Source organism: Pholcus phalangioides, unplaced genomic scaffold, assembly GCF_987345545.1.
Source record: "Pholcus phalangioides strain wild (caught in Gottingen) unplaced genomic scaffold, Ppha-v1.0 ptg000016l_1, whole genome shotgun sequence".
NCBI lineage: Eukaryota > Metazoa > Arthropoda > Arachnida > Araneae > Pholcidae > Pholcus > Pholcus phalangioides.
The window spans coordinates 822,046-849,774 of record NW_028301609.1 but is presented as its reverse complement, the minus strand read 5'-3'; the positions used below and the strand labels follow the sequence as shown (position 1 = coordinate 849,774).

Sequence of the window (27,729 nt, the reverse complement as noted above, 5' to 3'; positions counted from 1 at the left end):
AGGGATGAACCGGGTATTGAACTCGCGACACCCCTAAACATCCTTTGGTACTTTAGGCGAGTATCTTATCGACCTGGGTTACCACGCCCTGCATGGAAAAACTGACATGAAATTATATTCTGCTCAGTGGCAATACAGAACCTGCCTTGGGGAGAGGCAGGCAACTTTTTTTTAACTGATTAAAAAAAAAAATAGCTTTTTTTTGTGAATTTTTTTTTGATCATTTCTATGAGTGCCGGAGGAAGGGGGGCGGGTACACCCATCGGGAGAATCTCCAGATTTCTGGATTCCAAAAACTGGCACGTCTGCTTTTGTTTTAAATTCAATTACATCGTAGATCCCTAACAAAGTCTTTGTGCTGTATTTGGGTTGTGCAAGGTTTTTGAATCATTTATTAACTATAAGTGATATCTTCCTTTTGCATTGGTACAAGGGACCCTAAAAAGGCTGTGTCAAAAATGTACAGGGTGGCAAAAAGTTAGTAGAAACTTTAAAAATTCATAAAAACCGGAAAAATAACCGAAATGAAAAAACGGGTTGCAGGGTTAGCATCACTAGGTCATGAACATTTTTTTACGACAGAAAAAAAATTACAAAAAACCGGGATAGGTGGTGCTGATGTATACAATTCAAAGAAAAGATACGCAAATGACGTCCATACAATCTGTTGGAACTGAAAGATGCGATCTGCCGAGAGGTTTTATATATACATCCGGACCTGCTGCACTCTGCTGTGTCTGGATTTGTGATTTGCTTGCAATGTGTTACCCCCTTGTGGTTGTGGTGGTCATATGGAACACATACTGCTGTAATAAAGGTATTTGGATGCATTCTGTTTGTTATTTGCATATCTTTTCTTTGACTTATGTACGTCAGTGTCACCCGTCGGCTGTTTTTTATTTTTTCCTATCTTAAAAAAATTCTAGTGATGCTCCCGGCAAACAGGTTTTTTTTTTCGGTTTTTATAAACTGCCAACCTCTCTGCATTTAGGTAGGAGACTCCAGATTTTTCATCCTAACTCCTGCTCTTTCGGATTTGTTGAAATTTCTCTGGATTTTGGAAGAAAATTTTATTTACGCAAACTTTCACTTTGTTGTGACGTCAATGACTGTCATCGTCGTTGGGGAAAACACATAGAGGACAGCCCTGGTCATTTCCATCAAGCAGCCGTAAAAGTCTTGGTGACTGAATTTAAGCAACTGGCAAAGACGTGACTTTGTTTACATAGTGTTTATCTGCAATCATTTATCAGGGGAAAGCCCTTGGTTGCCGAAATCTCTGTGTAATTGTTATTGTATTCAATTAACAGCCGTGCTGTAAACACAAGTTTTTTCGTTAGCAGCTTTGTATTTTGAAGTGTTTTAATTGTTTCCTCTGATTAAATATATCTTCAGAAAGAAAATAAAAAACTTTAAGGTATATAAAGCTTTTAAGAGTTCATATACCCAAGATTATCAATCACTGATAGCATCCACGAAAGGAAATACTAATGTTTTATGAACAAGTATTTATGCAGATGTGATTTATCTATTCTGCATAGAAAGACTGACATGGAATTATGTTCTGCTCAGGGGCAATGCAGAACCTGCATTTGGGGGGGGGGGGAAATGGAACTTTCTCGTAATTGATTGAAAAAAACTTAAAAAAAAAATTCACCATTTTTTTTTGATCGAGTCTATGAGTGCCGGGGAAGGGGGGGGGGCGAAAGTTGATCACTTTTGGTGCAGAATTTTTCTGGTTGTCAATTTATAAAGTTGTAATCCTTTCAATGCTGAAAATTAGATTAACATGAATGAATAATAAGAAAAAGTGAATTATGTAATATGTCAATAGTGTAAAAATAATACATTGCACCAAACTTTAAATTAATTGATAATGTTCCACATTCTTATGAATTTTTTTTTTTTTGCACCCATTCATGATGTTATGCTTGAAAAACTAGATTTTTATTCTTAAAATTAAATATTTCATTATCTGTCCTTTTCTCAGGAATCAGCTGGCATTTGAAGATTATTCAAAGCGATTGAAGCAATACAATGTCAACAGGAAAAGGATGGCTGAAGAAGCGTAAACATTTCTCTCATTAAATTTCTGATATTTGGGGAGTGGAGGAAATGGATGTTCATGTAAAAATGAATAATGATCAAACAAAAATAGCAAATTCCTGCAAAATAACTTTCTGAAGTATATAGAGATGTATTATTATAAATGAAGAAATACAGAGTTGAACCTTGTTAACACAAAACAAATGAAAGAAACAAATTAATCAATGCTAACGAAATTTCACGTAATCTTGTAAGCTAAACTAAGTGTGGGGTGTCTATAGGGTGTAATATAGGGTGTCTGGATCAAAAGCCTTCATTTTTAATGAATTTCTACACTTTACAAGAAGTTGAATGAGATAAACATATATAAATCAAAAGCAGCACAAAAACTTTTTGCAAAAAAAATTGATACACTTCTGCATGAGAACAATGGCCCAATGGCCATGTCACATGAAAGTTTACACCACGCATTGATTTTGAGATTGTTCCTTTCAACTTCAGAAGTTCCATGCAAACTTTCTAAGCCTCAAATTTACCGATTGTGTAAATTCTGTTGTGTGAGGCAATGGCAAGACAGTCCATGGTCCATCTTAAACAATGATTTTGGAGTGGAAATCAGGTTCACTGATGAGAGCTAAACTAACCACAGAACAATTTACATCTTCTCTTATGGACACCATTTTTCTCTTTGTTTGCTAGCAACATCAGTATCATATATAAAGACGCTCTCAGAAAATTTGTTGTCAAACTCGGAGTTGGACAGCCAAATTTTTCTAATATCCTCCCCCTGGAAAGAAATAGTGGCATTACTGATTTTCAATCTGTGTTTGAAATTAAGGACATTTGATCTCGACATCCTGTGTTTTCTGTGGGGATCAAATATAGGTTTTCATTTATACAAGTTCTCTCATTCATGAAGTTTCACTGCATTAATTTTGGAATGTTCCATAACCTTTCGTTTAAGAACTGAACAGACTAGTAAGTATTTTATATTATGGTATCTGTTATTTTTCTCTTTATTCAGAGATTTTTTCTTATTTTTAAATTTCATCATTTCAGTGAAGAACTTGATAAATCAAAAAAAGTGAAAAGTGAAGTCAACGGTGTTCCAGCTTCTTCAACCGCAACTGATGCAACAGCTACTGCTGCCCCTGTTGCTTCCACTGCTGCTATCACAACTGCTGCAGCAGCTACATCTCAGGATGCTGCATCATATTATCAACAGTCACAACAACATTGGATGGGTTATCAACCTGTATGTACTTGTCACATTTCTTTTTCATTTTACATGTATCTTTACAATGTTTTTTTTATAGTTTTACATGTTCTTTTTTTTTCCAATTCAATTTATTAATATATAAGGTTAATAAAAATATTACATTTGATTAATGAAAACTACCAAGGAGACACCTAGGTCCCATTCTGGTTGTTACAATGAAGTTAATTTATAAACACTACAATTGATGATATAAAATATAATTACAGTGTTTAGTAATTTTGGAGAGAAAAAAAAATCATAAAATGAAAAAATCAAAATATACACACGCACATATAATACATAAGTTATATATAAAATACAATATAATGATGCAACGGGCAGGGGGTGCTTTATTACTTATATAAAAAAATCAGAGTTGACGACAAGGGAATTTTAAATGAGAAATTAACCAGTTGGAGCAGGAAATCAATCTATGGCAAAGAAGGGAATGTGAATTCGAGGACGAAATCAAAAGTAGTTTCAGTCATATAGTAGAGTCAGTCTTATAGGATAACTAAAATAGTGCTATAAAAAAATTAATGATAAAAAAAAAATGTTAGGAATTTTTTTTATGCTATGATTATGTTGTCTTAGGCGGGTACCCTCCCAGTCATACGTTTTAGTCCTGCTTTTTCCTACTTTTTCTAATTTTTTGAGTGGGAGGCCTGGTGGTGCTAGAATCTAAATGCTCAGTTAAAGTGGAGGGGATTAAATTCAGGGCCGTCAGAAGGTTAGACCTGTAGTGCTTGGCTTGAGCTTTATGTAAAAATTCTGAATTTAGAATAAATTCTTGTGTGCTTGGATTCATGCCAAAAAATACTGGGAGTGCTAGTGCACCCATGACGCTTACGAAACAGCCTTATCTACAAAGGTATATAAAAAATCCCTAATGGAGGAAGTTTTAAAACCTATCGTTTAAAAAAAATGAGGCTTGTTTCAAAACGAGAAATAAGTGGAATATCTGGTACTTGTTCCTCAGCTGAAAATCACTACCTACTGTAATGACTAATATTCAATCATAGATGGTTCTCAATTCCATATACCAGTCTTTGTTATTGAACAGCTAAAACCTATTTTGCAAGTAAATCCTTTGTACTTGGAAGCAGGTAAAAAATAATCTAACTAGAATAATCTCTTTTTCTGTTTTTCACAAAACCCCAAGCTTCCACTTTTGGTGGATTCTCACATTAGGGAGGAAAAATACATTTCAGTGAAAGGAGGAGTGAGAACAAAAGTGTTAAAGAGATTAAAAAGGTTTTCACTGTAATAATAGAGGTAGTTTAATTTTGAAATATCGCAATCATGAATTAAATTTCTTCTGATTTCTGAGAAAAGAAGTGTCCTATAAGCAGACCTGCCAACTTTCCAGATTTAGGTGGGAGACTCCGTATTTTTCATCCTTTGTCCTGCTCTCTGGATTTGTTAAAAATTTCTCCGGATTTTCGCAGAGAATTAGATTTTACATGAGCTCTCACGTCAGACTCCGTCATCATTAGGGAAAACACCCATAGAGGACAGCCGTGGTCATTTCCATCGAGTAGCCTTAAAAAAGTCTTGGTGACTGCATTTAAGCAACTCACAAAGACGTGACTGTTTACGTAGCGTTTATCTGCAGTCATTTATCAGGGGCATGGCCTTGGTTGCCGAAATTCCTGTATAATCGTTATTGTATTCCATTAACAACTGTGTGGTAAACACAAGTTTTTTGTCAGCAGCTTTGTATTTTGAAGTTTTTTTGTATTTTAATTGTTTCCTCCGATTAAATGTGTCTTCAGAAAGAAAATATAAAGCTTTAAGCTATATAAAGTTAAATATAAAGCTTTTAAGAGTTCATATACTGAAGATTATAAATTACTGATAGCATCCGCGAAAGGAAACACTTATGTTATATGAACAGTATGTAGATGTGATTTCTTTACTCTGCATGGAAAGATTGATATGGAATTATATTCTGCTCAGGGGCAATGCCGAACTTGCCTTGGGGGGGGGGAAAGGAATGGAACTTTTTCTTAATTGATTAAAAAAAAAAAATCGAATTTTTTTCCCCCCTTGATTGAGTCTATGAGTGCGGGGGGGGGGGGGGTACTCCCCCTCGGAAGAATCTCCGGATTCCAAAAATTGGCATGTCTGTATAAGTTTCATTCAAAAAGTCTTAATTTCTTTGTATCATTTATTTTCAGCCATGTATATCTGTATTGAAAAATTTATTATTTCTGTATTAAAATTACAATGGTTTTTCCATTTCCAGAACAACTACAACTATCATCAGTCCTGGAACCCTTACCATTCATCATATTATTCCAATCATTGAGACATTTTAAATTGTTTAGGGCATTACATGTGTATTTGAAAACGATGACATATTCTTCAATGTTCTTTTTTTTTTTTTTTGTAACTTCATGTGAAAAAAAAAATAAACATTTTTCTTGCAAAAATAGTAAATTTTGTGTGTTCTGAGAGGTTTTATTTATATTTAACCCTTAAATGCTCTTTTTCAGCTGATAATTATTTTTCTCTTTAATAACATATAGAAAGCCTGAAAAATCATTTTAAAAAAATTATTTCAAAATGTACTGCTTATACAGGGCTTTGAAAAGGCTGTATAGTGCCTCAAAAAATCACCTATAAAATAGATGTATTGAAGTAATAATAGGGCCTCCTCACATGGGAATATTCAAATTAAACACGAGTAGCCTTTACTTGAGCGTTGAGTTGAGTTGCATGTTCTTCCTCACACAGCGCTACAAAAAAAAATTTCAAAGCCTGGGAAAATGAGTTAAAATTACGCAGTGTTTAGAGTTCACCTCCTTATCTTGCTGTACATTATGAAGTAGAGTTGGGGGGGGGGGGAAATAAAATTTTTAGCGATTCTCAGTGATGAAGTTGATATTTTATTATAAACAATTATATCCTGGACTGTTATTCCCCCCCCCCCCACCAAAAAAAAAGTATAAATATGGAGAGAAAATTATGGCAGGTACATCCATACATTGAAAATAACATTCATTGCACACTATTCATTACGGCCAACAGGAAACTGATTCATTGCATTCTATGGAATTAGAAAAAAAGACATATATCTGGAATTCTCATAAATCAGCTGATTATCTGTGATCCCTGATGAGTGACTGTTAATAATCCTTAAGGTAAGTGAAGTTAATGTTGTAAATATCCAATATTTGGAGGGAATTGTAGTTCTATAACATGAAGTGTTATTTCCTTTTAAGCTGACTATGCTGCTACCACACTGAGAGAAAAAAATATAAATGTTTGTCTTGGAGGGGTACAGGGTTTTCCGATATACTCCCACACACGCATGTGTGCATGACCTATATTTATATTACACACGCTCCATTCAAGAGGGATTTGGGGTTAGGGTTGCATCAGACAACATTTCTGTAAAAAATAGAAGTGGCATATAATATAACTTTATATTGTTATGAAATTCATCATCGAGCACCCCTCGTGCAATCTCGATGGATAAAAATATGAATTAGTATTTCAAGATTGGTGTTATTTTTGTTGTGTTCAACTAGCATGAAATGTCACCAGTGACTGTCACATTGGATATTTTGTTACCAACATCCTTGTGTGAGGAGCTCCATAGAAATGTATGTTTCATCCTCTAGATACAGAGAATTCTATCAGTTGTAAGACTACAGTAGCCTCACGTGATGAGGCCCTTACATTCCAAATATATAAGTGCCTTGTTTGTGATTCAAACTATATCAAGAAAAAAAATTGAGTTGCAAACTTCATGGTAAAAAAATATAAATGCAAACAAAACATTTTAAAAAATTAGCAAAATCGCAGATAAACATGATCATCAACAAACAAAGGGATGTTAATTGGGGTATATGCTAGCAAATTCAAAATATAAAATGAAAGAAATATGACGTCAATTTTGAATATTTATCTTCAAACAGGCTGCAGTTTTTGAATGTCTAAAGGACCCTTTACATATAATGCAAAGCTACATATTTAAGGGTTAAACAGTTCAAACAAAAATAGATAAACATAAAGATGTCATCTTTATTCTTCTTGAACATAAAGATGTCCAATTCAAAATGACAACATATCACAGAAAAATTGTGAATCATTGCTTGCTTTGTGTGTCTTCTTCACAAATTTCTATTGAATATTCAGTTCATCGAATATAAAATTGCAATGTTTGACATTTGGTAAATCATAGAATTATAGCCTATGTATGAAAAAGCAATGTTTCCTATTTGTAGGGAAATTTGTTTAGGCCTGTGATTTTCCCCTATATATATTAGTTCTAATGAACAACTGCCTTTCCAGGGCTGTTTTCTCAGGAACAGACAAGTTGGTTCTTTTAGAGAGATTTTACTGTGTGTGTATTTTGTCTATTTAGAGGTGTAGAAAAGTTAGTTATTCATGGCACTGGACCTAGTCATTTCATTATAATAGTACAGCATTTCTGAGCCCAGCTCCCGAAAGACCAGTGAACTGTCTGAAACAGTTCAATTGGCTGGTAACTTACAGAATATGGGTTTTATCTTTTATTTGAAACTCTTCATATATCATTAATATTTTTTGTGACTTGCTGTTAAATTTTCATTACAAATTTAGTTACAATTAAGTGAATGGACCACCTATCTCATCTCTGCAGATCATTTTTTACATGCAGAAATGTAATAGAGTTAAGCATAATTAAATTCATTGGGTCCCATAGAAATTGTTCCGTCATCGTCATTTCCATGGGTTAATGCACTGGTGCTCCAAGGGCTCCGCAGCGACTCGAGGAAAATAAAATAAATCAGTAAATTTGATAGATAAATAAAAAAAAGATGCCGGGGTCCGCCATAAAAATTATATACTGAAAAGGGCTCCACGAGTCAAAAAAGGTTGAGAACCGCTGGGTTAATGAATAGCTTTTACCTTCAAATTTTTTCCATCAACAATAGATTATGAACTTGGTAAAAGGCATTTGATTTGATTGGTTGATTTGTAAATTTAGGGAACTTTTTTCCCTCTCGTGTGTGAAGAGAGGCATATTCCTGACTATTTAAGCGGAAGTGTTAAAAAGCTTTGATCAATTTGTGTTCTGTCATTTTTTTAAATTTGAATTTATGCACACCAATACTAAGTTTCCGTGGTTCCCAACTTTGAGGCAGAATGTGAACCAATCTCTCCATTTCAAGGTCTTGCCACAGAAAGCAACAGATCTTTAATGGTAGAAATATTCAATCATTAAATTCACTCATAGTTTGAAAAATAAGGTGGCTGCACTAAATATTCACACCCAACAGTGGATACTCACTCAGATTGTTTTGTATACACGCACACTTCTGGCAATGGTCATTGAATAGTAAATTTCCCAAACCTTAGGGGTGTATGACATGCTATCGTTCCCCACACATACTGCAATAAAATTTTTTTAAATACTGATTTTTCATCCATTCTGTAATTCTTCATTTTCATCTGGAAAAAAATATTTCTTTCGTACATTCTTCACCAATTCTGGAATTATGCAATTCAATGAAGTCTGAATTTTCGTCAGTTCTGAATTTTTATGGGTGCTGAGAGGAATTATTTCTTTCATTTACTCAGAATTTTCATAGGTGCTGGAATTATCTGTCAGTTATTTTTCCTATTTTGAGGATTCTGAATTTTCATTAGTTTTCAGTCAATTTATTCATTAGGTCTTAATTTTCATTGCTTTTGGAATTAATTCTTTCATCAATTTAAAATGTCTTACAATTTTTCATTAATGTACATTTAACTTTGCCATTATTTTCGCACCGTGCCCCGGTAAAGGCATCCCTTATTGCTCCTGACGATGGACTAGAGTTGTGCTCAGTTTGAAAGAAAGATGTCACCAAGGTGGGTTTGAAGAAATTACTTTTAACCCAGCTTTTTGGATTTCACTCTATCACGGAAGAATAAAATCCTTACCGACAAACAAACTAGTCACAATTACCCTTTCTGTCAGATTGCACACTCCCCCCCAATATACCTATTTTTAGCTGATGACCGTAAAGCAAGAAAATTCGTTGATTCAAGACTCCCGCCAAAGCCGCTTGAAAGGTCTCTTAATGCAGCTTTGACTCCCGCCCTTGTGTGAAATTCACACATGCTCAACCCATGTTCCGCGGGACAAATGTTTTCCGCAACCTCAAACCTAGTTTTGTAAAAATGAAGTAAGGGCTAAGAGGCACATTTACCGATCATTTGAGTGACTAGCGGCATAATTCCAGAGCACTTAAGCAGCCCGCGGCACGTTTACAGATTACTCAAGTGACCCACAGCGTATTTACAGATCACTTGAGTAACCCGCAACACAGTTACAGAGCACTCAAGGAGCCCATGGCACACTTCCACATGACTTAAGTGGCCCGCGGTACATTCCCAGACACACAGTGACCCGCGAAATATTTACAGATCACATCAACTATGGTACTCCGGGACAATTCTTGTTTTTAGTTTTTTTACGCTATAAATTAACCATGCAGGAGCCCCTGTTCGAGGATGTTGGAGAGGGGCGGCGGCATACGTTACTTATCTGCGGCACAGTTTTATAGCATTTGAGTGGCCCGTGGTGCAGTTCCACATCACCGAAGTTATCCGCGGAAAAGTTCTAGATCACTCAAACAGCTCGCGACACATTTAAATGTCACTTAATCACTTTTTTCATTTATTTTCAAACTATTTTTTTTTTTTTTTTCATTTTGCAACTTTCTTCCGTTCATTCTGAAACTATTTCTTTCATTTGTTCTGAATTTTCATCAATTCTAGAAGTATTTCATTCTAAATTTACATGCTTTTCATTTTCTTAATTTTCTGATTCCTCTCTCGCACAGAAGAAAAAATTGGGGCCAAGGGGCCCCGCATCTGGTAAGGGCTGCCCTGGTTGTAATACACGAAGAGTAATCGGTAAAAATCAAAAAACCGGAAGAGATGTAGCTTGTAATATCATAAACGACGCCACGTGCAGGCTAACCAACCAATAACGACAACCAGGTGAGCTGTTATGTAACGATATAGAGCGTTTTTGTGGCAACCCCCCTCCAGCGGTGCTCGCCACTTTAGTTTGCTCGACAAGCGCCGGGGAGCAGCAGCAGAGTAACAATGTTTTGTTGTGGGATGGGATGTGGATCGCGAGTATAGCTAGGGATGCCTTATCATTTCTTTCTTTTTTTTTTTGCATCCTTATTAGAAAAAATGTCTTAGAAAAATTCGGGGGGAGTTTTTAATTGTATTTAATGGTGAAATGTTCAAAAGAAATCGGACTGGAGGCATTCGTCGGTCGTCGCTGAAGGAATTTGAGAAAGGAAAAAATTAGAAGAGAAGAAAAGGTGAATCGTAAAATCGCCGATGTTTCCGACGATGCTCGTATGTATTGGTGTGGCGGTCGGTTTTCTGCCGCCAGCCGTGTCGGCCAACGCCAATTTACGTAAGTTTTTACCCCCATTTATCATAATTTTTTTCTTCCTTTCACTTTTTATGTACTTTCATAAATCACGAACTTTTAATTGATCCGGATATATTTATCGGAAATAAATTACAATTGCCATTTGAACGTTGTTGAATACTGAGAGAAATTTTCTGTTGATAATGCAATTCTTTATTATTGTTGTGAAGATTTACTCTAATAGTGTTTGAGTATTTTTTTCTCCATTCAAAATTTTGAGCATGGTTCATTCCCCCATAAAAACGTATTTAATTTTTTTTTTTACAAAAACGGATGTAAATCGGTGCTGTTAGCATATTTTTAATTTGGACTATGTTAAGTTTATGCATTCTTATCAACGCAGCAATTTAATAAATTTAGAGTACATTTATATATATATATATGGTTTTTCCGCTAGTGGGCTTTTTAAATTTTGCCACCTCTCACCCATTCTAGTGTAATTTTCTTGACCACTAATTCCTCAAATTTCCTCCTGTGGATGATAGTTCACTTATGTTTCTTCCCATAAATATACCTCTGTCTCCAAGTCACTCTTTTGGTTGCTCACACACTTCATACCCTCTAATTTATTCCTTTTGTCCTTCATTCCTTAGGTCAGTCTTTTGGTCACTCTCATGCTTAATTACATGATAGGTTACTCTTTTGTTTGCTTGCATACTTTGACAACCTATAAGTCACTCTTGTCTCATTTACTAGGTCACTTTTTTTTTACCTCTCACTTACAAGATCAGGCTTAAACACACTGTTTTGGTTGTTCACATGCTTTCATACTCTCTAGGTCACTCTTTTTTGTCTTTCTTCACCAGGTCACTATTTTGTCCCCACTCACTAGGTCACTCTTTTGGCCACTCCCATTTTTAAGTCACTCACTGACTTGGTCCCTCATCTCTCACACTCTTAGGTCACTGTTTTGGTCATTAACATGTACACTCTCTAGGTCAGTTTTGGTCATTAACATGTACACTCTCTAGGTCAGTTTTGGTCATTAACATGTACACTCTCTAGGTCACTCGTATGCATGCACACACTCTCTAGGTCACTCTTGATCTCTCACTGACCTAGTCCCTAGATCCCAGGCAGGAGCGGATTTGGCGTCTTGCCACACTTATCCCATTCTACTCAACTGTTTTTGACCACTCATTCCGTAAATTTGCTACCTCTTTTAATTGCCTCCCTGGGCTATAGCCCACCTGTAAATGCATTTCTGTAAATGGGTGCAGTTTGCATGTTTTTAATTGAGACATATAACACATCAACACAGCAGTGAATTTTTTATTAGCTAAAATTGTTAATTAAGGGTAAAATATTAAATTGCCTCGATTTTAATGTTACCTATAGACAGATAAAATCTTGCTTAGGAAAGTTGAATAGTTTTTACCTTGAATTTTATTTCCAATTCTCTTAATTTTTAGTGTGCTTTTATAAATATCTTGAACATGTAAAATTTCAGCAGCTCTCAAAAAATTACTTGGACAAGGATTCAACTTCTTCTAGATAAAAAAAATTAATTATACTTATATATATTTATATATATAGCCTTATTTTGTACTGAAATGACACTGAAAGATGTACTTTCTAAAATTCCCAAAAAAATTAATAATTGAGAAATGAAATTGGTATGTGTTTTTTTGACTACGTATTTTCCATGCATACTCAGTTAACTCTATAAGCGGTACCTGTATGTAAATTCCAAAACAAACTCGATGAAATACGAGTCTAAATGCATATTCACTGCTGAATTTTGTTGAACTCATTTTATTTCCAGTATTTTAAAATTCCAAAGTTATTATGGTTAGTCTCATTCTTTGTCTTACAATAATCTATCCATGCTCGTTGCTTGACGATTTTTGTGCAAATCGTTACTGTTGTTTGTAATTAATTGTGGTTATTTCCAACACCCCTGTTTTCACATATCAGATTACCTATATGAAGGTAAATGTAATGTAATATTTGTCCTTGGCCTTCGAAGGATTTTTTGCTTGCAGGAAGAGGAAAAAATATCTTCAAGGAAATATAAAGACTAAAAAAATTTCTTTTGAATAATTTTTCCTCGTATATAAACAAACTCATGTAGAAACAACCAGAAATGGGAGCTACAATTTCTTCATGCATTTAACCCTTTAAGCATCATTGATGAGGTATCTCGCCTCCTTAAAAGCCTCTTATTTTAACGTTGACAAGCCCAGATGTTTTGTAATATTGATTTCTCAATGGAACATTTTTCCCTATACCCCTTACTTGGCTCCTGCTGAAAATCAGAACAAATCTCATTTCATTAAAAAAAGATATTTCATTTTAAAAGGGTTTTATAGATTTTTGCTGTGGCGCTTAATGGGTTAAATAAATCTATAGATATCAGAGTTGAATATTCCTGATCTAAAATGGGGGGCAGAGAGAGAGAACCTATTTGAAACAGTAGATTCGGAATAAGAGGCTTTGAAGCTAACGAAGGGCTTAACATTCTAGAAATTAGCTTAATTTTATTTTTGAAATTTTACATAAATCGAACAAAATTAATTCACAAACTATTTATAATATTTTTCACACGTGTCCCGGTTATGGGCTAGTTGTGAACATGTCTGGGGGCACTTGTGAGCAAGCATAAATACTCATTAAAACAGACTTTAAATAAAAAATAGTATAGCAATGAAAAATAATCGCTCATTTCCCTATATGCTAATATGCTCATGTCAAAAACACGATGGTTCCAGATATGAGAGGTTTCACTGCACACACAGTTTCCTTGATGCTATACAATTTTTCTTTATTTTTGAAGTTTTTAGAAGACTTTTATGTTGCGTTGAAATCAAGGTCCTCATGTTGATTTTTTTAACATTTGTGTGGGAGGAAAAATTGGGTTGAGATATCTCTGGGGCGACTCAGACTAGGGACCTGTCAACTCTATCTTTATGAAGACAAGGCCCTAGTGGGAACCATTGTGAAAGTAGTAAATACAATTATAGTTTGTTATAATTTCTTCTGGCTCTTGAAAAAATATTTTCCATGTTCATGGGGAAGTAAAATTTCAATTATTACTTGAAGAAAAAAATCACAGTGTATTTTTCAGGACATATCTTCCTGAAAAATGTTTTTTCAGTGAATTTTAAAACTTGATTTTTTTTAGTTTCTTAAATCTTTAATATTATTACAGAAAATCATGCAGGAAAATCGTTTATCAAATAATTATCTGTTCTGCAGAAGCTGAACTGTTTGATATCGCTGTATTTTCAAATATCCATGCTTCTGGATCACAGATAACAAATATATGTGTTTATAATGTATGAACTCGACCGCTGTGGTGGTCGAGTAGTTATAGTGACGGACTCGCGATGCGAGGATCCGGGTTCGAACCCCACAGTGCTGGTCGGCTGAAGTTGGTTTTCTGTGGTTCCCAACTTCAAGGCGCAAATGCGACCCGACCTCCCCGTTAAAAAGTCTCGCCACAGAGAGCAACAGTCCTACAACGAAAAATCATTCAATCATAACACTTCACTCATAGTTTGAAAAACTGGTGGCAGATGGCAGCACTACACATAACAAGCATTACAGAGAAACAAAAAACTTCACGTCAGGTTTCACTACACGTACACGCATATTCCCGCATGTACCGATTCGTTGGGGGCTCCGCGGGGGGTTGTGGGCGGGGTGCATGTGTGGTGTAGCAGTATTAGGTAGGGTAAGAAAGGGCTCGGGGATCCATGATGTTCTTAAGTCAGCCACCTCGTTGGGCAATTTGCCTGTTGTGGCGTTGTATTTGTATTTGAATCCAAAATAATGTTTGGAGTTCTATTTCCATTCATTATTCCAAACAGAGTAAGACTGGGAATGCACTATAAAAATTTGATAAAAGTTCTTTTACAAAACTTAAAAAACCAACGTGTAAGTATGTTGGTTGCATTCGAGCACATGTAACCAACAGGCTTATTGGATGCTTTTTTTTTTCAAATTCTGTAAAAGATCCTTTATTAAACTTTTACGATGTAATTGCAGCCTTATAAAAAATTTTGAATAAATGAATATTTCTCAAAAAAGAATATTTTGCAAAATGAGAAGAATTTTGCTAAAAGAACTAAAAATTTTTCATCATTTTTGGTTAAAACTTGTTGTCAAATGGAATTTTCATTGAGTGGGAATAAAAATACATCGGTGGAGGCACATGAGCAAAGTTAGCCAAAGAGGTAAACTACTTGCTGTGTGGGGAAAAATTAATTTTGACCATGATATGTTAGACTAGAGTCCTAAACTTATTTTTCTATAAATGCAGGGCTGGACAAATCCCAGGTCACCATAGTGACTAAAAAAATTATTAGCACCTAAATTTTCCTTGTGTAGTTACTAAATTGCCGAGCAAGAGCAACACAAAATGTTTGGAATTTATAGCAGCATATCTGCCTACATAAAAGAGTGCCACTATACCTGAAAATGTCAAAAGCATTATTGTGGACCTTTTTCTTTGGATAAAAATTTTTTTTGACACCTGAAAAATTATTCTGGCACCTAGATTTCTTTTTTCAATTTGTCCAGCCCTGCTATAATGTATCTGTAGCTTCTACCCTCGTCTATTCCAGTGCCCTTTGGGAAGTAATATCTTTCCACTTCTGGAAACACTGTCCAAAACCAATGTGAAAGACTTTTGGTTGGAATGGAAATGAAGCTTTTGGGTACATGGTTGTTTTCTAAAATATCGATTTAAAAAAATAAATTCTTTTCGGTTAGAAAAAAATATAAAAGACTATGCTTATTATATAGTAGAATATGAAGTGTTTTATAGATAATGAAAATAATCTATAAAGTAATAATCTCTGAGAGAAAAATTATGTTCTGTGCATACATTTTCACTTGTAAAAAACATTTTTGTAATAATTTAATGGTTTAATATGCGTATTTGAACAAGAAAATTAAAAAGAATATTGCATAAATAAATCTGAAACAGTTTCCTAGACCCTAAAGCTGTTGGAATATATGGGTATAATATAGGATTGGAGGGGGTCGTTTTGAGACTCAAATTTTAAAGGGTATTTATTGTATAACGAAAGACTGGATGGCATATACATGATTTTATTGGTAGTTTTTTACTATCAAATATTTGTGTGTATCTTCGCATTTCTTATCTTATTTTTTTTTGCTGCAGGTCATTACTTTTTATTTCCGTCTACTTACATCTGGTTATTTCTAGATAATAAATTGCCTTTCCCCCCATACACCCACCCGTCCATTTTCATTTCATTGGTTTTCCTATAATATATTTTCTTAATATATCCTTGCTTGCATTACCCTCACTCTGCTATTGAATATCCCCCTTCTGTTTTTGCCCTCTGTTATTTGAATATCTATTCTCAATGGGGAGCAGCTGGTTTTTAAGTAAATCAATGTTGGGAAGATAAATCCTCACTTGGATAATGTCAATGTAAACTTCGTAGATAGAGAACATATACAGGGTGGTTCCACAATTCCCCCTTGCCGCATTTTACTGACGAACCGTTGATCTCCGGTGTTTCCCAAACTGGGCAATATCGCCCCCGGGGGGTGGGCGATGCAAAAGTCCAGGAAGGCGGTAGAAGCTTTGAATTTAGTATAGAATCCTATGGGTTTTGACTTGAGTTGGGGAGTCGGGCGATGAGAATGAAAAAAGTTTTGAAGAAGGGGCGATGGAACAAAAAGTTTGGGAAACAGATATAGCATATATGCTCAACCCACGACCCGCAGACGAAATGTGGCCCCTGGAGTTATCTGAAGTGGCCTGCAACCACGAACGTAATTTTGAACAATGAACTAAGCATCTCATTTACAGATAGATCACTAAAGAAAGTCGTGGCATATTAACAAATCACTTGAGTGATCCCGCGGCACAGTTCCAGATCAATTAAGCGAGTCACTTGAGTGATGTAGAACTGCACCACGGGCCACCTAAGTGCTCTGGAAGTGTGCCGCGGTCACTCAACTGATCTATAAATATGGCACATCTAAAAAAATTAAAGAATATAATTTCTGTCCGCTATGGCGGGGCGCCAAATCCGAGATGAAAGGGCTAAAAAAATTTTTTTTCCCTTGGAATTGTTGAGATAAATTGTGAGGGAGGGGGTAGAAAGGGGAGGAGCCAAAAATAAGTCCTGCACGGGTAGTTTTGTCTCGAGCCGCCCCTGATAGATTACATTCTCGTTTCTGGCATTACTGTCCCAGACCCTGTCAGTTCTCTCAAGTTCTCTTAACATCTCCGTCGTCGAGGTATGGCCCAAAAGCGTGATGTCATGTGAATTTTTACTGTTGGAAACTTTTAATTATTTCGGACTTTAACTAAATTTTAAGCTGCCGCCCGGTCGCACCGCGGCCCCTTGCACCATCGCTCAAGCCGATCCTGCACTGAGCCGTACAATCAATGAGTACATTCCCTGATGTTGCTGCTGTGTGGTAAGAATCGGAGTTTTCTACTCTCTTATTGTATTTGCCAGCACTGAAGTCACCTAATTGCGAAGAACAAGGAACAATGGGGGCTGAATCGGGTGCGGACATGTCTGTTTTCCCAACATGGTTCTCGGGTCATCTGATATTTATCCGCGACTCTATTATACAAAAGCACTTGAAAAAGGAGCGTTTAAATAATGAGTCTCCCACAAGCGCGGGTCGTCGTTCACTGAGTGTGTGTGTGTGTGTTGGACATTTTTCCCTTCATTTTTTTTGTTTTCTTTTTCTTCCCTCTTCTCTTAATGATCTTTTGAGGTTAATGAATCAACTTCTTTATGTGACTCATTCTGCATTCTTCAAATTTGGTCTCTCACGTCGTTATTAGTTGCTCGTGTATACCTTCGTTATTATTACTACTACTAGGGAAAGAAATGGACTTCTCTTTCCCCCCAATCAATGTAATGACGTCATGCTTATTAAAGACACATTCTCACGATGCTCGTATTTTAGGAGGAGAAAATGTTTTTTTTAAAAATTGATTTTTTCTCGACTTTCAAATTCCATTTATCAGTTCCACAAACACAGAACCCTGACCAGGATTTTTACAATGACACCTTTTTTTGGGGGGGATTAATAGCAGGGCTTGAGACAAATCCGAGGCGCCAGGTCGACAAGAAAATGTCATTGGCGCCTAATTTTGTTTTGTTCATTACCGAATTGAAATCTGAGTAGCGCAAAAAAATGATTGGGAATTAGGTTAGCGCCGGGGTTCTCAAACTGTGAGCTGCGCCGCCAGCTTTTGCCAGGGCATCGTGGAGCGGCGGGCCCTGCTCTGGAGAGTCGTGAATAAGCGTTGATTATGGCAAGGGGCACCGCGATTGGGAAAAGTTTGAAAACCCCTGGGTTAGCGTATCTGCTAGCATGTGGGGGTGGTCTATGTCCAGTACAACTGAAAGAATACACTATTTTGGATCGATTTTGTCGGGTGGGGGAGAATGTTTGGTGCTTGTGAAATTTTTGCTGGCGCCTAAATTTTTATGTTGCCTGATTTGTCATGTCCCGATTCATAGAACACAAAAAAACTAATTCCCCGCCCAAAAATCCCTGTCAGCCTCTTTCATGTAGAGGACATACCAATTACGATACAGCGATGCCTACGAAGATAATTCGTTCCTGAATCACGTTCGTTAGCCGAAACGCAATTTTCAATAGGTTTCTATGAAAAATCGTTTTATTCGTTCCAGAAACGGACCAAAATTTAAAGATAAGTTTCATAAATTACTATAAAAAGCACTATATAAAAATAAAAAAATACTGACCGAAGACTGAGATAAATAACTTCCCAATTGGATGAAAGAGAATTTTAAGAAAAATGAAAAACAACACATCTTTTTCATTTCATACTGTGCGCGCTAAGCGCATAGGCGGATATAAACTTAAAAGGGGGGGGGGGCACGATAATCATTATGGAAATTTAGTATGCAAAGAATAATATATATGTATCCTATGCATGTACACATATGCAGCATATTGGGTCACCCGCACACAATTTTGATGTATCTCCACCCGCGGCTATGAAGTCGGTATTTGAATACGTAGGTTAAAAATTCATAAAATTTAAGGAATCTCTACATTTTTTTTTTTTCGGTGCATAAAAAATAGTTCAAATTCTGGTCGATGGAGGGCGCTGTACGAAAGCAAATCGTGAAATATGCAAATCAAGGTCCCGTAAAATCCAAGCTGTACGATTAACAGCTCATTTCTAAAATTTTTCTGTTACTGCCGCTTACATAAGGTTTTCGTTGTGATGTTGACATTGGTGGATCAAGTACCATTGTTGAAGCTGTTTTACCTCAGCCACGAATCGCTATCTGAAGCTTTATGAACGTTCCAGACACAGAAGAGATTGAAGAAAGGTTTAGATCCAATCGTTCCTGACGGACCGGTTTCCCGCGCGCCCTCTATTGACGAAAAATTTGAACCTGATTTTTCCCCCGCCCCCAAAAAATCCCCCTTACTTTGTGAGAATAGCTTTTTAGCAAACCGTATTCAAATATACCAATTCCTTCAATTTTTATCCAATTTACGGATTTTATGAGACACCACAAAAAATATAATTAGTAAACTTTTGATTTATAGGAAAAATCCCAATTAGTATAGTTTTTAAAATAAATTTTGTGCGCTTATAGATTTACAGATATTCAGCCGAACACCGAGTATAACCGAATATTCGTCTCATCTCTGCGTCAGGCTACTACCATTAATTGACCACCACCAAACCAGAAGATGGCTCCCACTCTGTCCCAAAGACCATTAATTAACCGTGCATGCACCTCGCACACATTCCTCTACGGAATTTCTAACGAATTGGCACATGCCGTAATGTGCATGTACATGTTGGAAACCTAACGAAGTTTTTGCCGAGGTGACGCTATAAAAGTTTTGTTGAAATTCTTTTATAAAACGAAAAATGCAACAAATATGCTCATCGCTTACATTCGAGCTAATGTAACCGCCAGGCTTATTGGTTGTTTTTTTTTTTCATGTTTTGTAAAAGATCTTTTATCAAACTTTTATAGTTTAAATTCCTGCCTTATATGCACCCCAATTGAGCAATCACAGAGAATTTTAGGCTCCTGTACCTATTTTCTAGTCGCCTCGGGTGACCTGTTATGAGTTTGAAATACCCTTTAAAAAGCTGTATGAATTTACTTTTTTCTTTTTCGCCTCAACACCTAACCTGGGATAATCTGGTGGGGGGAAAAAAAATGTCACCGCTGTCAGATGATTTGAATCTCGCCATTAAAGAGTCGCATTCCGACTTCTGGGGGGTCCCGACGATTGCCGTGACGTTATGAGAGGTGTAGGCACTAAAAGTTCAAAGCCGCGCATTCTCCCAGATTTATCAAGAATAATACTTGGATTATCAGACATACTTCTGATCTTTTTTTTACTACTTATCTCTTCCGTGGCAATGCCGCAACAGAAATTCTGCTGCCGCATTTCGGGGGTTGGATGTTGTCGTTGCGATTTTTTTTTTTTGCCCGATAATAACGTTTTTCAAATGTCTTAAACGTGACGCTATTTTATGCACTCTGTGAGTGATCCATTCAGGCGAGGCCAGAAGTGAAAATCTGCAATAATACTAATATACGTATCTATATACAAATCTATAATATAATGTATGAAGCTATCCATACTTAGAATAAGACAACCATAAGTATTCTTTATGGGCATTGTATAATTTTTATCACTTGTATATATTGTTTATAATTTTTATTAACTGCATTTTTAATTGGGTTGCTGTATTTTTGAAATATATGACATCCATATTTGTTATGGGCATCTTTTTCTCAGCCACCTCGTCGGGCATTTTGCCTGTTGTGGCGTTGTATTTGTTTGGAAATAAAGTGCTGCTACACAAATCGCAGCCAAAAAAATATACAGTAGGCCTATTTCATAAAAAAAATATTCACATGATCTGATCACCATATTTCCTATTGAGAAAAACAAACCCCACTAAGAACTGGGATCTTAAACAATAATCCGTAAAATATGGGACATTGCCAGTCGTCATAAAAAACACACACGCATTGCCAAAAGTAAGCGCAATCACCGATCGTAATTGAAATTTCTGAAAAATTGCGGAGGTAAACTTGACAAATATTTGAGATGGATATTTATAATTTTTGCCGTAATTATCATAATATAATTTATATTATGAAAACGCTGTGTATTCACGACTTTAGTAATTGTTATTAATTCAAATAAGAGTATCGTTGAGAACGAGACAAATGTATAAAAAAATTGGAACAACGAAAATTTTGCAGATATGTCCTAAATATGGGTCACAAGTGGTCCGTCAAATTTTTTCAGACATTTTATTGGTCCTTGTTTCCAGAAATATTGTGAAACACTATAATAGAGCACATATGTGGGGGGGAAAAATCACTAATAATTGAAACAAAAGGAAGGTAAAAAGAACAACTTCTATAACAAAGCCTCGCGATCATGAAGAGAGGAGAAAGAAAACAGACAGAGCTTGTTTGAGTTTATTCCACATGCGTCTGGACGCAATATTACGTCCTCGATCGTAAAGTGATTGAGAAATCGTGGTTGTCTACGAAAAAAATATCTCTATTTCTATTTTTCTCCGTGTTTGTTTTTCGTTACAAAGTGATATTCAAAACGTCCCTTTCGAACATTCAATTCGCTCAAATTTTGCAAATTACGCGCTTGTGTCTTATGACCTATTTGAGATAACTCTAAGCATACATTTTTTTTTAAATCCATTAATATTTACTACTAAAAATATGAATATATGTTAAAAAGGTCAAAAAAATTGTCGTTTGGTGCGATTATTTTGGTCCTTATTCTCGCATACCGTTTGACACATCCTAGAATGTATGTTCATAAATGTTTGTGTGTGTCTTTTGGGAGCACAATAAAAAATATGAATGGATTTCATCAAAATAGGAAACGCATTGGCGACAAATTTGGCTTATTTCAGTTTTGTAGTTGTTTTACAATAAATTTCTCATTAAACATTAAAATTTTCCAATTAATTTGATTGGATGCGCCAAAATGCATTTATTGTGTGTGCGTGTGCGCTATTTAAAACACATTAGTTGAAAGCATTAAAGAAATATAACCTTCATTTTGAACATCCTTTTAAGTGTGTTATCCTATTAAGATGGGGGGGGGGGGGCGACTGTATTAGAATTTTTTTTTACATGACAGAAGTATCCAATTGCAGAGGAATCCAATTGAATCGGGTGTTTCCTTTTAGGGATTTAGTTCTATACAACCAGCGTAGGTATTACGAATTCCATTTATAGCCTGTGTCAAGGGGGGTGCTTGGAAATGAGGATAATGTTTTTCTCTTGAGAGCATGGAGTCATAATCTTCATTCATCCCATTGTTCCTCTCGATGAATTATTCAATTGCGTGAGGGGAAAAAAACACCGAATGGGATTTATTCAGGAAGCATGCTTCATGTCTTGACCCTCCACCGTTCTGTGCAGCGTTATACTGTATACATAACATCTATGTATGTGCTCATAATATACATTACCAATTGAAATGAGCTCTCTCGAAGGTGTGTACACATTTTCCGGTATAACAAGCGGAGATTTCAAATGCGTCCAGAATTGTTTTTAAGGGTTGCTCAGAATACAACTAATTCCGTTCCGTCTTAAGAACATCATAGGCCCCCCGGACCAATTGATTTTTCTGAGGCCCACCAGACAAATTTACATGCTTATTCTCGAAAATTTCAACTAGATCTCATTTCTCTAAGGTCCCTCTTCTCTCGAGGCGCCCGGGTGGGCCCATGCGTTAAGACGGCACTGAGTATAAGACGGGGGTTCTTAACTTATGGATCGGAGGGGCAACCGAGACGGGTCATTCAAATCTACTGACAGCCAGGGATTCTTGAGCTATGGGTTACGACCCAATATTGATCGCTACTTTACCGCACACTAACTTTAGTCATATATAGCTGTCCTCAAATCGCTATATGGCAATTTCCAACTAGTAGAGTTGGGTGGGAAATGAAGGCGCCATCTATCGATAGTCACCGTAGACTCGATAGGTAAAGAACTTTTTCTGATTTCTTTTTTGTCTGGATTCGAACCCATGGACCTTGACGGCAACCTTCATAGTGGAAGACGAGTATCTTACCACACTCGGGTGCTATCTTGATTCGCTGGGACTCCCTAGATGAGTCATAAAAATCCATTTGTAGTCTTGTTATGATGCACTCATTACATCACTGGCTTCACTAATTTCGAGAAACAAACAGCGACTTAGTCGCTAAGCGCTGATCTTGTTGATTTTGGATGGTGAACCACAGCTGCTGGGTGAATTCGATGAATTTTTCTTTCCGCGAATTTTCTCTCTTAATGAGTTTTTGTCGATAAATATTCCCTTATATAAATTTTTCTATCCGTAAATTTCCCATCGATTAATTTTGTCGGTAAATTATCCCTTCGATAAATATCTCCTGTCCATGAATTCCCCCCCCCCCCCGATAAACTTTCCTGTACATGAATTTTTTCTTCGATGAATTTTCCTGACGCGATTCACCATTGATGGAAAGTGAGAATACGTAATTTTTTTCTTTGTATTTCCAACGCGCAACAGCCTAACGAGGAAAAGATGTCCTTGGGCTCGATATTTACGAGCGCAATTCGAAAAACATTGCAAAATACACTGGAGAAGAACTAGCCCAAAAAAAAAAACCATTATTTACAATTTATTTCTCGCCTTCCAATATCGTTGCGCAACAGGCATCTGCCAGCGATAGTAGCAGATCGAATGCTACATACCAGATGTGGCACCAATGTATGTGTCGTGTGAGCAGTATCGTCGGGGCCGGAATGCTGTGGTGCTCGGGCTTCGCAGCATTTTGGCCCGAGCATCCTCAGAATTATTTCATTAATCAAAATTTCCTATTAGTGAAAATTTTCCTACAAGTATCAATTATATCTATTAGTATCAAAATTTCCTAACAGGTAGTGACGTCGAAGCCGGGGGTGCTGTGGGTGTCTCTAATCACGGATTCAAGCACCTCCCCCCAGAATTGATTCAGAAATGAAAAATTTTCCACGTAAAACTCAAGACGAGCACCCATGGGTCTAAAACACTTCTGGCGCCCCTTTGTGGCAGTGGTTCAAGTCTGGTATTAAGACATAACGTTCCTCTTATGCCGGGATTTTATGTGTTTCTTTTACAACTGACTGTATACTGTACTAAATCAGGGTAGTCCGCCAACATGGGTGGGAGTCAATCCCTTTAAGCGTCATTGAGGCGATATCTCACCTCCTTAAAAGCCTCTTATTTCAGCATTGACATATTTTGTAAAGTTGATTTTTCCAAACACTTTCCTCCCAGTAATCCCTTAGTTTGCACCTGCTGAAAATCCGAAAAGCCTACTTAATTGAAAAAGATATGACATTTCGAAGGGGTTCAACGATTTTTTTCTGCGTCCCGTGAAGGGTTAAGCGTGATGGCAGCTCTATTTTTGGTCAGATTCAGGCTAGAGTTCCGTAAGCTTTTTTCCGAAAAACGGAGGAAAGTTGGAGGGGAAAAAGCATTAAATGTGGGTAAAACTTCAATGTTGTTTTCCCCCCAATTTTCCTCAGTTTTTTTAAAACGAATATCTTAGAAACGTGGAATTTTTTTTGTTGGCATCAGGAGAGAGAAAGAGCAACAACTTTCTAATTGGGTTTTTGGACACAGGGTGTCCATATAAAAAGTGTAATTTTTTAAATTTTAATTACTATACAACCCCTTGCAACATGAATGACATATCTGAGTAGTGCACGTTATTCGGATACTTTTTCTAATTGGAAGTATGGCTCTAAGATCAACGGTTCGCCAGTAAAATGCCGTGCACCCACCATACATTTATCCTCGAAGAAACCCCATTTTCCTTCCATCATCTAAAAGAAAATAAGACATCTCAAAGGCGGACTATGTATATTTTATAGGACGTTCTATCATATTTCAACGACGTATAAGGCCTATATATTTCTGAATACATTGTGGCTTGAAAGCTTGATGTTCATATAAATACATCTCCTCCAGAAAAAAAAAGAGGAAAGGGAGGAAAAACAATATGCAGGATGATGCGGGGGATAGAGTAAATGTCTATCAGAATCATCTATAACGGAGAGAATTTGATTTTCCTTCTCAATAGAATCATCCTCAGGATTTTTTTAAAAAAAAAAAAGACATTATTCTCTCTTGCAAAGAAAAGGAAGATCTTATGAAGGATGATGTAATTTGACTTATATTCATTTTTTTTCCCCTATTATTTTCTAGTAACATTTTCTTTCTAAAGAAAGTTTTCTTAAGGCTTTTTATTATCGGCTTTTTAAAGAAAAATAAAAGTAAACGCGGCGGCTTCTTCACGTTGTGATTAAAGAGCTTGTTTGTATAGCTCTAAGAGCTTAAGCTCTAAAGAGCTGTCAGCGGTGAAAGAGGACACTTTTTTTTTTTAATATTTATATATTACATTCCGCTCTGCGTCCTCCTCCTCCTTTTCTAAATTTTCCTGTAATTTTTTCTTTTCTTTTTTTTTTCGTATTTTTCCCATCAGTCTTTGGCGTGCGATGCTTATCAGCTGGGTCTGTCACTACAATTTACGGCCTGTCGGGTTTTCCTCTTTTATTTTTCTAATTTTCGTAAGCTTTATGTTGGATGTCGCTTATTTGTTTAGGTCCTTTATATAATAAAAGAAGGCAAGTAGTAATTTTTATATATTTTTCCCGGACCCCCCTTTTTTTTTGCTACGGGGCGGAGGGGGGGGGAAGAAGAAGAAGAGGGGGTGACAGAAGTTCCGTTTCGCACGCGTTCGATGATCGAGTGATCGGGAAAAGATCCGAGGTCACTTCCGCGTCGTGTTTGTGTTTTATGTGCTGTTCCCATGTGGATTGCTGCTGCTGATGCTGCCTCTGGACGTGTCATACGTTTTGATGGTCATGTTTATTTGATTAAGGCATTGCTATGGTCGATGATTGATTTGTTTTCGGTTTTGCGTGGCGTTTCTCGTTCTGGTGTTGGTTGGTGGGATAGTTTATAATTGGGAGGGGGGGGGGATCCAATGGGGAATTCAGAATTCTGAGAGAAAAATCGGAACTTCCTGCGTGTTGTTGAGATGTTTGGGAAGTTTATTATCCGTAAGGGTGGGGGGGGGGGGGAGCAATACTTGCAATCTAAAGAAAATATTATTCCGAAGTAGTTGAACTGGACTTTCATTGCGTTAACTTATAAATATGCCCAAATTCTACGTTCTAGGATATTATTTCAAGAGGTGAGCAGGAAGTTCGAGAATTTCCGATGTTGACTAATAATATGCATTACTAATATTACACAATCAATTCAAATTATTGTTAGTGGACGTCCTACTTCTGACATCAACTGTGCATAGCCAATGGTGAAATAAGGCAGGAATTGCGAGATCACTACCCGTGCGGGACCTATTTTTGGTGCCACCGGACCTCATTTTTTTGGTCGACAATGCTTTTTTTTTTGTTCTTTCAACTCGGATTTGGCGTTTCTCCTAGAGCGGTCGTCAGGCCAATAGCCGTCCCTGGATTCCGAAAAAGTGTTAGTCTTGTCACGGATTATACAAGCTATTTATCAATTTTCAGAAAGGGCACGATTGTCAGCTCTTCGGCCAAGCATCACAGTACGCAATCGAGCACATTTTTTTTGTTATTTTTTTTTAACTTAAATTGCAGTGGAACCCCTCTTAACGGTTACTCCTCGGATGCGGTCAACCCGGTTTTACGGCAAAATAAAAATGTCTCGGCAAAAAACGTATTTAAACAATGTAGTTCGAACCCCTACTTAACGGACACCGTTTTTATCATTCGTTCGTTGGACTAAAACCCCTATACGGACCAATAGTTATCATTTTGGTTCAAATTATGCTCACTAGATGGTAGAACAAATTCTAATATTTGATCCCCTTTTTTGTTACTTTTCAATGAAATTTTGGCTTGAAGATTGCTAATGTTTGGCAACTCTAATGTCAGTTTGCTAGTTGTGGTCTAAAATCTTACAGATTTCACGCTGTTTAATATGGCCAGCTGTAGCTATTTTCGCTCTTCATCACTAGTAAGAGAAGAGATTCTGAAGAGGGAAAATATTGATGTTATTGATTACAGTTAAAAACGGTGGGAGTTCGTGCTCTTGCAAATGAATTCAAAGTCGGAAGGACACAGACATGTTACATTTTGAAGTAAAAGGAACATTTTTGGCTCGAAGAACGGCTGAAAAATGGAAATCGTTAGGAAAAATAACTTTTCGAAGACAGAAGGACTTGCCGTAGACGCAGTTGTGTAGGATTGGGTTGTTTCAGCAAGAAGCAAGAATTCACCAGTTTCCGACCCGATTCTGCAAGAAAAACCTCGAGAAGTTGCAAAACTCGAACTCATCAACTTCAAAGTTTCAAATGGTTGATTGGATTGTTTTCGTGTAAGTCATGAAATCGTATTTAAGAAATTGTGTGGTGGAATCTGCTAATGTCTACAATGAAGTGTGCGAAGAATGGAGTGTAAAAAATGCCAAAAATTATCGAGGGATATTCAGCCGATGATATATACCAGAGATGACCTATCTGCCACGTGCGGCCAATGTTTGAAGGAGTTGGAATACTCAGCAAAACTCACCAAACATCGATTGTTTATTTTTTCCCACAGATTTAAATTCAGTAGGTATAATTGCCTATCTTTGCAATAATTATGTACTTTCGCGCATTTAAACGCATCTTAAATTGCCCGAATTTTGTTCGTTTGCAAACAAAGAAGCATTTCAGTTTGTTACTACTGGTACGACAGGAACCCCTCCTCCTCTGATGTGGTCATCCCTTCTTTTACGGACGAATTTTTTTTTTGTCCCGCGAGTGTCCGTAAAAGAGGGGTTTTACTAAATGTTACTGTATTTAAATTTGTTATTATTTGTTAAATTTATGATTGCGCCTATACAGGGTGGATAGAGAAGTCCCCCTTATCCTGGAATAACTCACGAAACTAAATCGATTTTAAGTGCAATGTTCGTTTAGATCAGTGTTTTACCA

General features: G+C 36.5%; 2 protein-coding genes across 2 annotated transcripts in view; both read left to right on the top strand.

Moving 5' to 3' along the window:
- Positions 1 to 5,739, top strand: part of Prp39 (pre-mRNA processing factor 39) — a 48,691-nt gene extending 42,952 nt beyond the window's left edge. The window contains exons 14-16 of the mRNA XM_089245785.1: positions 1,991 to 2,068; positions 3,106 to 3,301; positions 5,553 to 5,739. Of these exons, the coding sequence (XP_089101911.1) occupies positions 1,991 to 2,068; positions 3,106 to 3,301; positions 5,553 to 5,615 (337 nt within the window). The 3' untranslated portion in view covers positions 5,616 to 5,739. The remainder of the gene's footprint in view (positions 1 to 1,990; positions 2,069 to 3,105; positions 3,302 to 5,552) is intronic.
- A 4,642-nt stretch (positions 5,740 to 10,381) lies between these two features.
- LOC149074847 (uncharacterized) overlaps positions 10,382 to 27,729 on the top strand; it is an 89,062-nt gene continuing 71,714 nt past the window's right edge. Inside the window, exon 1 of the mRNA XM_089245784.1 lies at positions 10,382 to 10,721. Within this exon, the coding sequence (XP_089101910.1) occupies positions 10,643 to 10,721 (79 nt within the window). The 5' untranslated portion in view covers positions 10,382 to 10,642. The remainder of the gene's footprint in view (positions 10,722 to 27,729) is intronic.